This window comes from Glycine max, chromosome 13 (assembly GCF_000004515.6).
Source record: "Glycine max cultivar Williams 82 chromosome 13, Glycine_max_v4.0, whole genome shotgun sequence".
NCBI lineage: Eukaryota > Viridiplantae > Streptophyta > Magnoliopsida > Fabales > Fabaceae > Glycine > Glycine max.
The window spans coordinates 13,593,117-13,611,142 of NC_038249.2; the positions used below are offsets into that span (position 1 = coordinate 13,593,117).

Sequence of the window (18,026 nt, forward strand, 5' to 3'; positions counted from 1 at the left end):
GTCTATTTAAGACCCAATGAGCATACTCAATCCTGCATATGAGATACACAACCAATAGAAGAAACACATTATTTTTTTATGCATTCAATCGTAAAACTTGACAACTTTACATATTTAAAAATTTCATACCTGTTAGTTGTTGTGTTTCCAAAATGCATGACCTTATTTGTCCAGGCTTTAACAAATCTTTCTTTGTGAGGAATGACTCATGTTTGGTTGACAGAGTCAACAAACATTAGCCATGGTGAACAAACAATTTCAAACTTCTTAAGGCACTCATCAAACTGTTGCTCAGAAGGACAATCCACTAAACTCTCACAGGCTTCCATTACATAATCTCATGCATTTCTTTGACCAACAATGGTTTTACACTTTTCCTTCACATTTTTTATCAATGTGAAACCGATACAACAAATTCATAGACTCAAGGAATATAGTTTTCACCGTATTCATCAATGCTAGATCTCTGTCGATAACAATAACTCCAGAGAGTGCATCACGTCCGAGGAAAAGACCACGAAACCTTTGAAGAGCCCAAACAACGTTATTCAAACGTTCTCCCTCCAAATAAGCAAAGGCAGCAGAGAATGTCATCCCTGTTGGTGTCACACCAACAATATCAAGTAACGACAGCCTATACCTATTTGTTTTGTAGGTATTGTCTATCAAAAATACTAAATTACATGCATTGGTTAATTTGACTACATCAGGATAACTCCAAAATATGTCACGCACAACATTTTCATCCTTTAATCTATGCCAATGAATATATTAGTCTCGTTCAAGAAGCGTCATTAGTTGTTGTATTTCAGTATTACTGTCTCTTATATATCAAGTAACTACAGCCTATACCTATCTATTTTGTAGGTATTGTCTATCAAAAATACTAAATTACATGCATTGGTTAATTTGACTACATCAGGATAACTCCAAAATATGTCACGCACAACATCTTCATCCTTTAATCTATGCCAATGAATATATTAGTCTCGTTCAAGAAGCGTCATTAGTTGTTGTATTTCAGTATTACTATCTCTTATGGAAGAACTGCAAACATTTTTTACATTGTATATTTGTTTGATCGTTGTATAACTATTGTCATTGTACTCCTTCAACGTTAGAAAAATATTTCTGGATTTGACCATTGCCTTTGTGGTTGCACAAAATAGTTTAAGCTCCATTCTTTTGTGGTTTTTGAAGGGAGAAATAAAAATAAAATGATTTTGCAAAAAAGATATTCATCATCATTTGGAAGGATCGAAGTTGAAAAATCATAAGAGAAATACTAGAAGCACACTTTCTAACACTTCACTATTAGTTAAAATTTATTGAATATAAAAAAATTGTGTAGGTTATACTCATTTAAAAAACCTTCCAACAATTTTGTAGTTTTCAATAACTTTTAACTTACATATAAGTGTTGCTAATACTCCACGTTATAAAATGAATTTGAGATGAAACATTTGACGCTACCAATGATTTAAACCAGAGATGATAGACTAAAGCATTGATTTATAGACAAATGAATAGATAAACTTATGGTACACCTATTTATCCCTAATGCAACTATTTGTACAAGTATAGGAGCTTCTCGGTACCTCTGTTACATCATCTCTAACCCTATTCGACTTTCCTACAAAACTGTGTGCAGTTCTAAAGTTTCGAAAATTAGATGGACTGATGATTGTTTGAACATTGAATGAATACTCACTCGAGCATTTGTGCTGCTTGTATACACAACTAGCCGGAAATCAAATCCTTATAATTCAAATCTTGCACTTCAAAGGTAGAGCTAAGAGTCATCTTCGTCTTGGAACTCATCAGGTATAATCAATTTCTCAACAGCAGCCTGTTTAAAAAATAAGAAGCTTCAAGTCACATAGGAAAATAAATAAATAATGACAGCAACCATAAGTTCCTACGTATACTATAGTGATCATACAAATTAACTAAACATTTACCAAACCAATCAAAAGAGCAGAAAGATCAGTTATTTGTAAAAACTGCTAACGATTTTAGAGCCAAAAAGGATTGTTGTAAAGCTGTTATAAGCCACTCACCTTAATCATAGCAGCATCTGTTATAGATGGTTTCAAATCCAAAGCAACACCATAATGAAACATTGCTCTCTCATGCATGTGACGCCTTCTATAGATATTGCCCATCAAAGCATAGACACTACTTTCACGAGGTTGCGCCTCTTTCAGCTCCTCAAGGACATCCAAAGCCTCGTCAATTCTTTCTAAGCTTACGAGTATGCTGGCTTTTTGATACATGGGAAGTGGATTTTTCTTATCTTCCAATATAGCCTTCTCCATTATGGCCAATGCTTCCCCGCTTCTCTGACAAATCACAGAAGCATAATTTCAGAACCCTGGATACAGAAACACGAGCAAAAGACAAATGCAATTGTAGTTTGTATATTGTACCACTACAACAAGTGGGACGAGATTATTAACCTTTAAAGCATGCAAAGCAGTTCCAAGGTATGACAATATAACAGAAGATCGTGGGTTGATTTGGTAGGCCATATGGAAATGATGTTCAGAGAACTCATACTTCTCTTGGCGAAGATATAGCATTCCAAGTCCATACCATGCGTTGTAGTGCCTTGAATCAACCCTGAGTGCACTATGGTAGCACTTAATCCCATTTTCAAAATCTTCTAGTGCAACATACCTGCAAAAAAAAAGTGTGAATCACGATCATAAAAAGTTGCCGAAAACTTGTGTGGACGCATGTGTATCATAAAAGAAAGACTAATGTTCATACTCATGTCCACAAAGGGTGTGTGCATATGCAAATCTGGGATTCAGTTGAACAGCTCGTTGAAAATTCTTCAGTGCAGTTTCATGATCTTTCTGTAGACTGTAGCAATTACCCATGGCACACCTGCCACGGTATTAAACAGAAAAGATAAACCAGGATAAGTGACAATGATTAAAATAGAACAGCGATATACAGCCCCGGGAGGGGGGGAATGTTCAACTCTCAAGCTTTCAACTTTCCAAAATAACATTCCTTTTGAGCAGCAAGATAATATTATCATCAGCTTCACAACCAAATCTAGTAAACCATAATATACATAAACCTTTAGTTTGCACACATATACAGGAAATGATACAGTTTTAAGCCATCTGAAAAGAAGACAGTAGTATGCAAAAAATTACCTCTAAGAAGAAATTTCAGTCCCAAAAATTGAAAATTGTTACACAGAGAATTACAATAAAGTTCAATGTAACACTACCAAGATTGAGGAGCTAAGCGATCAGTTGAAATCAGTTCCTGTGCCAGGTAACTTAGCTTCATATCTTCCTTTAAATGCTGCACCAGATATAAGTCAGTTCGTCATGTAGTAATCATTTAAAATTTTAAACTTTTAAGTGGGGGGAAGAAGCTAAAGAAATACAAGGATATTCTAGGTGTCACATATCAACATCCAGGATTTCTTTGTAAATTTGTAGATGACAACCATCAACAAAGGAAACATTTTCATAAATAGCATGTAGCATCATAGAAATCATAGCCTCAAACATATTCTAGGTGTAACATTAGCCTAGAAGCCCAAAACAAGAGCATTAAAATTCAAAACATGTTGATTAAGGCAATATCTTTTATCAAGAGATTTTGAATAGACCAAATGTGCAAGTCTGAAATGCAACAAAGAAACATAAATGGTTTGCTTTTTACAAAGAAAATATGTCAACTCACATAAAGGACTGTCGAGTGTATATCCATTCCTTCCAAACTATAAGGTGTAATCTGACGAGCACGACTAAAGGCACAATCAGCTTCTAAATAATCAACTAGCTCAAAGTATGCTTTCCCAACCTGCGTTAAAACATGTTCAAGTAAGGAGATTTCAAAGAGTTGAACTGATGAAACCAAATCCTAACACTAATCTGGAAGGGATAGCTTGTTTCTATTAGGCCAAGGCTATTTCTGTACAAGGAGGCATTGATTGGCCAAGTTCTATTAGGCAGTTATTTTGTGTTAATTGGGAACCTTCTGTTTTATGGTGAGTTTTAATATGTGGTGTGCGTGTGACAGATCTGTAGTATGCAGTTAAGATATCAGTTTGTTGGTACTTAACATAAAATTGAAAATTCAAGGAAAATCATTTATACTTTGTTATATATATATATATATATATATATATATATATATATATATATATATATATGTATGTATGTATGTAGCTCCAAGATTTACAATATCTTGATACTTATCATAATTCATATGTGCCAATACTTGCTATTTTGTAAGCCCCTCCAAAAAAGAAAACTGGACACATAATTGTGTCATGTGTCCATGTCAGACATGTGCCTGGCATATATAAACTACAGCAAATAGTTATGTTTTCTTTATAGGTCAGTTTCACATCTCCTTGTTCTCTCCCACCAACAGACTTATTGTCAAAGACCAACCCTCTAAAAAGATTAACCTATCGTCTATCAGGACGAGGAAGCCTACTAAAAATTTGTATATTTACACAACCCCTCACACAAGGGTCTTCCAGGCTTGAAGCCTGAACAAGGCACAAGAAATGTGCTGAGATTTAATTTAGTCTCTGAAATTTAATTTAACTGAGTTTCTCTTGTTCTTTGTTTTTATTTCTGTATTTATAGTCTCATCAAAAGTTGAAAAAGTTGTGACTTACTTTACATCTTATTCATTGGATTAAGTCGTGAATGTAAAGATTGGTTATTAGTTATAAAATGGATACTGGACAGTGAGATTAATTTTGATTTGAGTTTAGAAGTTAGAACCTCAGCAACAAGACTTCATATACAGAAAAATACTATTTTTATTACTGAGGAAAGTGCAGTAGTGTAATTAAGGGGCAGACAAGATATCCATCAAACAAAGTGGGAAAAAAATAGGTACAATAAAGAACAAATTTCTATGTGCGCCAAACAAAATATTGGAATAAAACATCATGATTCATGAGCATGAATGCAATATATCTCTGTATCATTATTTATGTATGAAGAATCCCAATGAAAGACCAGAGAAAGCATGCCGAGCTACCAAAATTACCTGAGAAAGAACCCAGCCAGTGTTGTAATGCTTCTGTGGAAGTTTCAGATAGGTATCCAGAGCATCCTGCTCTACCATAAAAAGATATTAGGAAACAAATGCAACTGGGGACAAGGTATTTACCACATTTTATTTTTCCAATTTCAAATCCCTAATTACAATACATTAAAAAAATATAAATATTATCTGGATTTTCCCCAGAAAAATTTAATTAATACCTGGCACCTATATAAACAGGCAAGTCTATAGCCTTCACCAAGAACTCTTAGAAGGGTTAATATTTCTGAAGTGCCAGTGATGACCTTAGAACCACTTGTTACTTGCCCACCAATGTGAAAAGTTGCTGCTTCTTGCTCATAAGATTTGGCTTCAATGACAGGAGATGAACAAGAATTTATAGATGTACGATTTAAAGAAGAATCATCTGGAACATCATTACAAATTCCTAAAATTAAAGAAATGAAAAATATTAAGTATTTGAAACAAGGAAACTTTTAGGCAATAACCACCTTAAGAAAAAAAATGAATTAACCATGATCAACAATTGATATGCAAACCTTAAGGTTAATATAGTTCAGCATATTTATGTTGACAAGGATTACTATTACAATCTGGCTCACCAATTTAAATAATCAGAAATTAACAGTGTGTTTGGTCTAAAGGGATGAAACAAAGCTGAAAGGAGATGAAAGTGGTTGGGTAAGGATGTTTGGTGTGTGCGAAAGGCAGCTGAAAAGTTTTGAAAAATATGTCCTCATGCTTCAACTTTCATCGCAAATTGAGAAGAAAAGAGGTGAAAGTAGAGAGAAGGATGACAGTATGTGTAACAGAAGAGAGAGAGGAACGGAGTCTCACTTTCGGCATAAGCATAACCAATTATGCAAACATGCATTATCCCTCTCCCAGTCCCCCCCCCCCCCCCCCTTAATAATAAATAAAAATAACATAAAATTATAATAATATATATATATATATAATATTTTTTTCTTTTCTTTTCATATCTACGAAATACTTTAATTCAAATCTTTCATCTCTTTCACGCCAATCAAACAACCTTACTTTCTACTCTCTTTCAAGTCTTTTCATTCCTCACACTTTCATCCCTCTCTACCAAACATAGGCTAAAGGAGCTAACAAGACCATCTATGATATGAATTTTCCTTCTGATATCTTTAGAAAGGCTATAGCATAGAAGAAAATTGACAAGAAATCTAACATCATCAGCTGGGGGAATGCAACTTGTACAAGTAAATGACTTCACAAACATTGCAATAAAACTATTTACGAAGGGAAACATTTCCATATAATATAATAAACTTATACAACAGAGTAATGAAATATATAAACATTCATCACCTTCATCAATGTTTTCATTGGCCCATGACTGCCCTTTACGAATTGCCATGGTACGAAATGCCATATGGTTTAGCTTTGAACCTCCCTTGTAAGAGTTATTGGTTCCATTTCCAGATACAACAGTTGAATTAGCATTTGTGTTTACACTTGAGTCACTAGAAAGTCGTGAACTACGCCGAGGACCAGAATCAGAAAACAATCTACCCGAAATCTGTAACAATACATATTTAGGGAAAAATGAATGGTAAACAAATGAGTGAATATAATATCATATAGTCTGGAAAAGTCAAGCACTCAACCCAGAGTACATATTATTACAATCATGCAAAACATTCTTCAAAAAAGCAAGTTACTCAACAGAATAAATGGTCAATTAATTCACATGTCATAATATGCAAAATATATTCAACTGTTCATCTTATGATGTATAGCACCAAGTAAAAATCCACAAAGAACAGAATGAAAAATAAACTATAGCTAAGCTGAGATGCTGAGGGTATGCCAAAAATTGAGTAACAATATTGCAAGCATATAAATGAGAATCAATGGTAATTGGTAACATGAAGGTAAACTCAGATACTCAGAAGAATATCATTATTAGATGGAAACAAAATTGATGTTCAATAATGTTGATAGAAAAAAGTGCCATTCCCATAATATAAGGGTCGCCGAGCTCAATGCATTGTAGATTGCCAGTTTTGATGTTAACAATCTGTACAAATCAATATCACTAATTACTTCCAAAAGAAGAAAAAGACAATCTATCCAATACTGCCATTGTTTACTCTAGATTAAGCCACGTAATCAAATGATCAAATCAATCTCCAATGAAAGAGAAAATGTCATACAGTTGACATGTTTATCTATTGACAAGAATGGAGGTTGATCAACAGAACCAACCTTTCGTAACTTTCCTTCACCCACAAACTTTCTTCGAGGGGCTTGAATAGGAGAGTTTACTGTTGACTTAGGAGAACTGTCAGTACTAAGTGTAGTAAGATTTTGGCCATTTGGCAGCACATTCCTACACAACGGCGGTGGAGCAACACTTGACAACTGCAAAGAACAAGAACAGAACATGTCATTCATTTGAAAAGGAAAAATGGACATCAAACACATATTGACAAAAGAACACACACACACATATATACATATATATTGTTGGAAAAAACCCAAGTTCCACATTGGCTAGAGATAGTACCAAGATAAAGTATATAAGGGAAACCCTCACCCTATGAGCTAGCCTTAAGGATTTTAGAATTGGGTTATCCGGTTACGCATACACAATATAGAACTACAGTCACCTGTGCAACCATTGGAGATGGGGTGTTATAATATGACATGTTAGATGAACTGCTATTAATAGGTTGACCAGCAGCTCCTCCTAAAATAGATGCTCCATGATGATATGTAGCAATATCCTTGAGACTTTGCATTTGTTTGAGTTGCCTTGGACTCGCTTCTTCAGACATACAAGGTCTTGCGGCAACTTCATTACTATGTTCAGGTGACATATGTGAGTTTGGAGAGGTTGAACAATTCAGGTATTGCTTTTGTAAGCAAAAAGCTGCTGCTTCACCAAAAACTACAGTTGCTTCTTCAGCAGCACCTAGATATTTAGAAAACAGTGAAATGATAATATTGATGAATGAGCATAAGAAAACAATATAATATATATTAGAAAAATGAAACAGTCATTTAATTACACCAACTCTAATTTTGCATTGGTTTCCTGGCATATGTATGCTTTCTGTTGAGTCAGATGACAGATTCAGTATTTGGTATAGCCATAAGCACTTAAGTAAGAATAACAAATGCCAAGCAAAAAAAAAAAAAGTAAGAATAACAAATGCTTTTTCTAGTGCTCATTACTGTTATGTTTTTTCATCTATCACATGTGCAAACCACAATAAACTATGTATGATGCTCCATTACCAAAACAAAATGTTTAAACAATAAGTGCCCATAACCATACCATACAGTTTAAAATGTTTGCTTTGCTTTAGGTAGCTTTCTTATTTGATCAAAGCTAAAAATAACCTCATCCAAATGGGAAACAGACACTTAACAACTTAGCAAGCAGCCATTTAAACTAATAGGTTTTGCCATTTGCTTCATCAAGTATATTCGGTGTAGAATTAAGTGAAATCATCTCACATTACCTAATATACACAACTCCTCATATGCAGCCCACATAAGAGGATCCATTGACAGTGCCTGCTTGAAATGTTGTATGGCATTTTTCCTTCTGTCAGTGCATCTGAAAAGGCAGAATAATTATTAAAGGAAATATAGAAGGATGAATATAGATATGAAAATAGCACGAACTAATTACAAGTTAAAGCAAAGACAGGTGTTTAAAGACAATTCAATGGAAATCAGTTCAAGGAACACAATGGACCAAATATTCATTAAGCACAATACCAAATACTTAATGGGAATCAACCACCAAATGACAACCAAGGGACTGTGAGGTGAACATGCAAGAGATTTGGCAAAGGGATGTGCTAATAGAGAAAAGTGAGATTATCACAAAATGTTATAGAATCCTTCACGAAATTCTAGAGCAAAATCAATCCAAATAAAGTTTAGGCTGCTTAGCAAAAATAGTTTGTACAGAACTGGTTATAAAATTCAAGGATTGAAATCACGCCTTGTTGTCTACTTAAAATGTGTTAACAATATGCCTTCTCCAATTCTCAATAGATTCTTCTTGGAGTTGTCCATCCTTCACAGAGAAGATAGTTTACAAAAACCAAAACACTTCACTACAACTTACTAACATTTCCAAGGCATAGTTATCAAATCTTGGACAGCAGCGCAAAGCAGCCAACCCCAAAAACGTTATAATGGTATAGCACATAGTGGGAGGCTAATTTCAATAATTTTGATATACAGATTAAATAATTTATATTTATATATTATATGCATATAAATGCTCAAAAATTTAAAAAAATACTGAAAAATCGTTACATATTCATAATTAACAATAAAAGGTCTAGGTAGGAAACAAACAAAATTCAAAAGACATTCATATTTCAAATATAAGAAATCTTAAAAATTTGATAAAAACAGAGGTAGGGTGTTGCATAGAGAAAAAACAGAGAAGGATGAGGGTTCAAATATGGGTGCATGCAAAAATACAAACAATGAGGGATTTTTTTAATTCTAAAAAGGGGGCGGAAATTTCAACTTATCCCCTAGCACCCCCAAAAGAAATGTTCCTGTTTTTTTACGGAGAAAATGGGGATTTTTGGAAAAGCCTCATTCTAGTGCCACTATAGTATGGCAACGAGCACTATTTTGGTCGCGACTGCAGCAGCCACTATGGTCTCTAATCAAAATTACTAAAAATTGTAGCAACTCACAGCTGCTCTGCACTGCTATACTGCTATAGCATCCTATTCATAACTATAATCTAGGGAAGGTCGTATAAGTACAACTCTTCTTAGCCTCTTGTACATTCCACTAAGAGGTGAGAAGAGGTAAAATAATTTGGTGTCGGTCATTGTTAAATGTTTGCATGTATGCATAATGTGATCTATGCCAAATAATATATTTTTTTGGGAGGGGGGACTGGTCAATCATTGATGAGAAGACAGTTCAGTTACCTGTAAATGAGCCCTAATAGATAATGACCAGCTGCACCGTTTGGAACCTACATAGTAAGAAAAACAAAATTAACAAAATCATTCATCTGCCAAAACATGCAGCAACAAACAATAATAAAAACAACTAGAAACAGAGAGGATGTCAGAACTTATGTGATAAATGAACCAATAATAGCAAACTAGACTAGAAATAAGCAAAATAAGAATGATAGAAAATTTAAAATTGTTTGGGAAATAAAATATGGCCACCTATATATTTTTATGATTTAATAATTGGGAGATAATCATTAATAAGAATACATACTAAATTGCGTTTTATACCTCTGCACCAGGCTCATCGGCAGGACGTAATGCAGCTTCAGCTTCGCTAAGAAGATCCATATGAAAGCAAGATATCGCAAACAAGTACCGAGATTGAGCCATTTGGGTTCCTTCAAGCAATAAAGACAAAAAATAACGAGAGTCAACTGTCAAGCAATATAATAAGAGGCATTGTTACAAAATAATAGCAACCAAAGGAAATAAAACATTCTTTAAAAAGCTAATAAAAGGGGTAGGAAAGGAAGTGTGATATTAAAAAAAAATAGGACATAAATAATTAAGGCAAAAAACATACCCTTTAAGATATGGTATGCACAATAAGCTTGATTGCTCTGCAAATAACAGCCAGCTAACAATTGCAAGTTTGTCTGTATAAAACAAACATAATTATCAAACACTGACTAAGAAAGTATAAAAGATGTCCTTTAGCAATTGACATTCACTTAATAAATGGCCAAATAAAGGGTGCAAACCAATTTGATAAGTAATAAAATTAGCAGTGTTATAACAGTACAAAATTGTTGATTAGGCACATTCCAATACAAGTATCAGAGGCACATTCAAAACACATGTATCTTAGGTACAAGTACAACAAATATGGAGGATACATTATCCATATTATTAATTCAGAAAGATAATGCCAAAATTTATAACAATAATAAATTAATAATAAAACATATCACAATAGTGAAGCTTAAATATGGACATTTTCTTTCTAAGAGATCTGTGTGATTCACATTTTTCGTAAATGACTATAATTAATGTTGGTTGCGTTATGTCTTGAGCAACAAGGGTGTTTCTTTATCAACAGAACAAAACACCATGTAATCCTAAGCCTTAAAAATCTGCAAAAACAGCTTCATGTTGAAACTTCTGACCGAATAATCGCCTACACCTAACAGACTTGGCATTTGAGGAATTGTCAATCGTTTGACCGAGTCCTATGGGTAAACCGACCGATGTCCCACCCATAACTGTCCGAGGAAGCAGCCGACTGGGCCCATCCTTGGTCTTGCGGCTGATCTATACTAACAGAACCAATATGATGTTATGGTCTATGAAACCCTTGTGCGAAAACACTAGAAGGCCACAAAGAATTTGGGGGCACCGGGCCTTGGTGGCCAATATAACGGTGTCTAGAACTTTCGCAGGAAACTAGCAAAGGCACAATTGGCACCACCCCCGAAAATGGTGGGAACAGTTAACAGAGAACACACTCGTTAAATAGGCATCACCAACCTAGGTCACACCAAGTCGCACATTATGGAGCTCACTGGACACTTGAGTTCATACTGAACTTTAGGAGTATTTGACAAGTGTGTTCTCTAGCATCAACAAAAGTAATGCCAAAATTTCTAGAACTAGGCTATAACTCCAAGTATCCCTTTCAGTGGTTCAGCACAAACAAACTTCAATTTTCAAAACCGGAAAAATCACCATCCACAGTTTATCGCTTCAAAACAAAAGAAACCTATCAAAGACACTCAAGGAAACTCCAAACCTCAATTCACTCACTCAAACAATTAACCCAACATGAAAACAAAACCGAATCCAAATCACTCAAAGCAAACAACGCTCCATCGAGAAACTTCAACACAGGAATCGAATCAAACAGCTACCGATACCCTAACCAGAAGACATCGATCACAAAGGTAACACGGCGAAAGAGAGCGCCGGGAAACGTAAATTAAAAAAAAAAAAGGAAAAACAATTTAAATTCCTGAAGCTCGTAGGCTTTAGTAACTAAATTTCCTCTCCGGTTAGGTTTTCTTCGATTATCTGAGAAACCAAACAGAGATTATAAAAAAAATAAAAGAAAATTTTCAATGTGAGTGTTGAAAAAGAGAAGAAAAAAACACCTCGGAGGGAAACTGAGCACAGAGACGCTGCGAGATGAAGATGGCATTGGAGTGCATGAAATGGCGAAGACTCTTCTGCGCGCAATCTACGAGTATTGCTTCCATGGCTCTCTCTCTCGTAACGTTCGTTTTTTTTTTTCTTCACTCAGAGAAAAGCAGGAACTGAACTGAACGAACACAAGAGTGACTGAGTGGGGGGTTTTTTGGGTTTCAGGTTTTTCTATTCTTTATTTGGTTTGGTTCAAATTGGGAGCGGCACGTGTGCACCTCTCATTTTTGAAATTCGGTCACGTGACATGGCATCGCTCAATGCGGTGCGTTTTGCGGAATGACGCGCCGTTGGTATCACTGTCAACTGTGGAAAGTGCGGGTTGGACGGATAATGGTGGCTGGAGAAATTCTATAAGCAGATTCCTAATCATCAATGAGAACAAAAAGAAAAGAAAAAAATGAATAAATAATAAACCTGGTCCACAAACCACAACGTCACAAAGGAGAGTTTCACAAGGTTAATAATCAAAATGAGATATATCGTTAATATAATATTTTTTTTTTATTCATTGCATTCGTCGCTTTTTATCTCTCATTATTCTACTTTTTTTTTCTATACATATTATATGTACATTTAATTTTCATATCAAATATCCGATTGCATATTTAGATTAATTTGTTTTATTTATTAACTTACTCTATTGCCAAAAATATTGAGCTTGAAAAGTAAATGTTAGGTCAGGATGACAAAAGAAAATAAATAAAAACACTTGGTCTCCTAAGGAGAAAACGAGTGAGAGTCGTCATCAACGTTTATTCGAGAAAAACGTTAGAAAAATCTAGAAGAGGTTTGCGAATTTTGAAAAGAAGAATTCAGAAATTGTTTACGTATAGGGAAAATATTAACACATCGCGCTTCCATCACAAGAGACAACAACTTTTAATCGAGTGTGCAAAACATGACTTCAAAATCATTTATTTTGTTTTTTTTATTATTTTTTTTCAAATCTACAAGGGTGTTGTCCTTACTCCTATGTATCCCCAGGTGCAATGAAGAAATCAGACCTATTTAGTTCTTTAAGTAAGAATGTTCATGTTTTTTTTAAAAGATTTATTTTAATTGCAAACAAAGAGTTGTTAAGACGTTGGATCTTGAAACGACGTTTTAATTTTTGAAAAGCGAAGGGAATCGTTAAAGCGTTGGACCTTGAAACGATCTCAAGTGATATTTGACGAAAAGAAATTTGGTTATGAATTGATTTTTTTTCATTTTGGTTTTGTTTATTGCCTTCCGGTCTCACTAAAAAAACCAATTTCATGACACTAGTGATCGACTAGAATTAAGCCTTACGAATAAGAAGAAATTACCAACAACAAAGGGGAGAAGATAAATACACACATAATATCACAGAGGACCCATAAGGGTACATAGATTACATTTAACTCTTAAGAAAAATTAACCGATTATTGCATGAGGTACAAGGCTAGTGAGAGCGGTTGCGATTCGACAACGCCTCAACTTTGCTTCTTTTCTTCTTCTCTTTCTCTTTCTGTGTTTCTTCCTCTCCTTCTTTTGTTCTCCACCCCTAAACCTCTTCCCCTACATGGCTATTTATAGAAAAAGCCATTTGGTGTAGGGGGAGCTTGCCCAAGCGAGTTGCTTGCTTAGGGCTAAAGGTATTAACTCGCCTAAGCGAGTGGCTTGCTTAGGTTTGAAGCTTCTTCTTGGCCGAGGCGAGCCAGATGCTAGCCTGGGTGAGTTTAGGTCCAGAAAATTCTTGGAAATGACCATTTTCCCCCTTTCCTTGTGGCTTTTTGTTTCTAGATCTGACAAACAACCATCAAACCCTGAGCGACCCTTTGGCCTTGCGTTGTAACCAGTGCCAACCATCGTAATTCGATTAGCAATTATCAAAACATCATATCCAAATTATAAAAGTATTATACCCGGATGAAATTAGGGTCTAACAGTTGTCCTTCTTTACTTATCTTTTATTAAAAATAAAATATAAGTAAAGATAATGACATTAATTTCATTCGAGCGATTGGGCTATTCAAAACCGGATGCCAGAGAAAACAAAAAATAATGAAACTAATAAAATAGAAGACATTTGAAGTCTTTGAAAGCATAAAAATAGAAGACATTGAAGTCTTCTAAAGCATAAAACATAAGACATTGAAGTCTTTTGAAAAGCATAAAAGTAAAAGACATTGAAGTCTTTGAAAAGCATAAAAGCAGAAGACATTGAAGCTAGTCTTGTAAAGCGTAAAAAACAAAATACATTGAAGTCTTTGAAAAGCATAAAAGCAGGGGACATTGAGTCCTATGAAAACATAAAGGCGAGAACGTTGAGTCCTACGAAAACATAAAGACAAAGGATGTTGAATCCTATGGAAACATAAAGACGAGGACGTTGAGTTCTATGGAAACATAAAGACAGAGGATATTGAGTCCTATGAAAAATAAAGGCGAGGACATTGATTCCTATGAAAGCATAAAGACAAAAGACAATGAGTCCTTCGAAAAAGATAGAGGACGTTAAGTCCTATGAAAAATAAAGAAAGAGGACATTGAGTCCTATGAATAATAAAGATAGAGGACGTTGTGTTCTATGAAAAATAAAAGCGAGGACGGTGAGTCCTATGAAAACATAAAGACAGAGGACATTGAGTCCTATGAAAAATAAAGACAAGGACATTGAGTCCTATGAAAAATAAAGACAGAGGACATTGAGTCCTATGAAAAATAAAGGTGAGGACGTTAAGTCCAATGAAAAATAAAGACAGAGGACGTTGAATCCTATGGAAACATAAAGGCAAGGACTTTGAGTCTTATAAAAAATAAAGACAGAGGACGTTGAATCTTATGGAATCATAAAGGCGAGAACGTTGAGTCTTATGGGAACATAAAGACAGAGGACTTTGAGTCCTATGAAAAATAAAGGCGAGGACATTGAGTCCTATGGAAACATAAAGGCAAGGACATTGAGTCCTACGAAAGCATAAAAAAAAGGGCACTGACTCTTATGAAAAATAAAGATAGAGGACGTTGAGTCCTATGAAAAATAAAGGCGAGGACGTTGAGTCTTATGGAAACATAAAGACAGAGGACATTGAGTCCTATGAAAAATAAAGGCAAGAACGTTGAGTCCTATGAAAAATAAAGATGGAGGATGTTGAGTCCTACGACAAAAAAGGAGAGAATGTTGAGTCCTATGAAAGCATAAAGACAGAGGACATTGAGTCCTATGAAAAATATAGGCGAGGAGGTTAAGTCCTATGAAAAATAAAGACAAAGGACGTTGAATCCTATGGAAACATAAAGGCAAGGACGTTGAGTCCTATGGAAACATAAAGACAGAGGACTTTGAGTTCTATGAAAAATAAAGGCGAGAATGTGAAGTCCTTTAAAAAATAAAGACATAGGACGTTGAATCCTATGGAAACATAAAGGCGAGGATGTTAAGTCCTGTGAAAACATAAAGACAGAGGACTTTGAGTCCTATGAAAAATAAAGGCGAGGACGTTGAGTTCTATGGAAACATAAAGGCGAGGATGTTGAGTCATATGAAAGCATAAAGACAGAGAACACTGAGTCCTACAAAAAATAAAGATAGAAAACATTGAGTCCTATGAAAAATAAAGACAGAGGACGTTGAGTACTATGAAAAATAGAGGCGAAGACATTGAGTCCTATGGAAACATAAAGATAAAGGACATTGAGTCCTATGAAAAATAAAGGTGAAAACGTTGAGTCCTATGAAAAATAAAGACGAAGGACGTTGAGCCCTATGAAAAAAAAAAGGCAAGGATGTTGAGTCCTATGAAAGCATAAAGATAGAGGGCATTGAGTCCTATGAAAAATAAAGGCGAGAACGTTGAGTCCTATAAAAAATAATGACAGAGGATGTTGAATCCTATGGAAACAAAAAGGCAAGGACGTTGAGTCCTATGGAAACATAAAGGCGAGGACGTTGAGTCCTATGGAAACATAAAGACAAATGACTTTGAGTCCTATGATAAATAAAGGCGAGAACGTTGAGTCCTATAAAAAATAAAGGTAGAGGACATTGAATCCTATCGGAACATAAAGGCGAGGACGTTGAGTCCTATGGAAACATAAAGACAGAGGACTTTGAGTCCTATGAAAAATAAAGACAAGGACGTTGAGTCCTACGAAAACATAAAGGCGAGGACGTTGAGTCATATGAAAGCATAAAGACAAAGGACATTGAGTCCTATGAAAAATAAAGATATAGAACGTTGAGTCCTATGAAAAATAAAGATAGAGGACTTTGAGTCCTATGAAAAATAGAGACAAAGGACGTTGAGTCCTATGAAAAATACAGTCAAAGACGTTGAGTCCGATGGAAACATAAAGCATAGGACATTAAGTCCTATAAAAAATAAAAGCAAGAACTTTGAGTCCTATAAAAAATAAAGACAAAAAACGTTGAATCCTATGGAAACATAAAGGCGAGGACGTTGAGTCGTGTGGAAACATAAAGGCAAAGGACTTTGAGTCCTATGAAAAATAAAGGTGAGGACGTTGAGTCCTACGAAAACATAAAGGCGAGAACGTTAAGTCATATGAAAGCATAAAGATAAAGGACATTGAGTCCTATGAAAAAAAAATGAGGATGTTGAGTCCTATGAAAAATAGAGACAGAGGACATTGAGTCCTATGAAAAATATAGACAGAGGATGTTGACTCCTATGAAAAATAAAGGCGAGGATGTTGATTCCTATGGAAACATAAAGACGAAGAACTTTGAGTCCTATGAAAAATAAAGGCGAGGACGTTGAGTCCTCTAAAAAATAAAGACAGAGGACATTGAGTCCTATGAAAAATGAAGGCGAGGACGTTGAGTCCTATGGAAACATAAAGACAGAGGATATTGAGTCCTATGGAATAAAAGGCGAGGATGTTGAGTCCTATAAAAGCATAAAGACAGAGGACATTGATTCTTATGAAAAAAATAAAGAAAAAGGACGTTGAGTCCTATAAAAAATAAAGATAGAGAACGTTGAATCCTATGGAAACATAAAGGCGACGACGTTGAGTCCTATGAAAAATAAAGGCGGAGGATGTTGAGTCCTATGAAAAAAAAAATTGGTTTGTGAATCACATGGGCTAGTGTCGTGGAAGACTTTTAGAGTTTCCAACATATCTTTGCTTTAGGGGTAGGGTTGGAAATGAGCCGAGCAACTTGTCAAAGGCCTTTGGCTCGACTTGACTTGTTTACTATAAAGGTCAAGCTCAAACTTTTTAAAAAGTTTTTTTAGATAAAAAGGTCAGACCCAAACCATAAAAAAAAACTTGTTAAACTTGACAAACCGGTTTGTTTAAGTAATAATAATAATATTTTGTAAAAACATTTTCAGACAATTTAAATATTTTTGTTTGGCTATATTAGTATAAATCATCTCTAATCCATACATTTTTTAATATTATGCTCTCTTTTTTTTATTTTCTTTTGATATACTTTGTGTTTTAATGACTTGAATTCAATATGAATTTGTTTATCAATTATTTTTGGATTTGTACATTACTTATACGAAATTTTATAAGTTTGTTTTTGTTAGTTAGTATTTCACTAGGTTTTAAAATAATTAATTGATCAAAGACGTCTTTAAGCAAGCTTTTAAATAGGCTTGTAAGCTAAGTCAGACTTTTATGTAAGCCGAGCCGAGCCTTTGAAAAAAACCTATGACAAATAATGAGTCAAGTTCAAGCCTTACATATTCAACCCAAACTAAATTTAAGTCTAGTAAAGTTTGACTAGGTTTGGTTCATTCTCACCCCTATTTAGGGGTAAGGTTACTTACGGAGCTAGTTTTATTGTTC

The 18,026-nt window shown here is 34.7% G+C and overlaps 1 protein-coding gene across 3 annotated transcripts; it reads right to left on the reverse strand.

Annotated features, from left to right (window-relative positions):
* Positions 1-1,492: 1,492 nt before the first annotated feature.
* LOC100804373 (cell division cycle protein 27 homolog B) lies at positions 1,493-12,490 on the reverse strand. Of its 3 annotated transcripts, none has more exons than XM_006593653.4 (16): positions 12,188-12,490; positions 10,624-10,696; positions 10,329-10,438; positions 10,008-10,054; positions 8,559-8,656; positions 7,701-8,005; positions 7,297-7,452; positions 6,397-6,607; positions 5,259-5,464; positions 5,041-5,106; positions 3,712-3,831; positions 3,248-3,324; positions 2,773-2,892; positions 2,460-2,679; positions 2,061-2,342; positions 1,493-1,849 (listed from the first exon to the last, which is right to left on the reverse strand). In XM_006593653.4, the coding sequence occupies exons 1-16, from the start codon at positions 12,290-12,292 to the stop codon at positions 1,793-1,795; spliced, it is 2,253 nt and encodes a 750-aa protein (XP_006593716.1). In that variant the 5' UTR covers positions 12,293-12,490; the 3' UTR covers positions 1,493-1,792. The 3 variants fall into 3 exon arrangements, with proteins under 3 accessions (XP_006593716.1, XP_006593717.1, XP_003541230.1); XM_006593654.4 differs by having other exon boundaries at positions 5,259-5,407; positions 12,188-12,477; XM_003541182.5 differs by having other exon boundaries at positions 5,259-5,485; positions 12,188-12,467.
* Between the last annotated feature and the right edge of the window lie 5,536 nt (positions 12,491-18,026).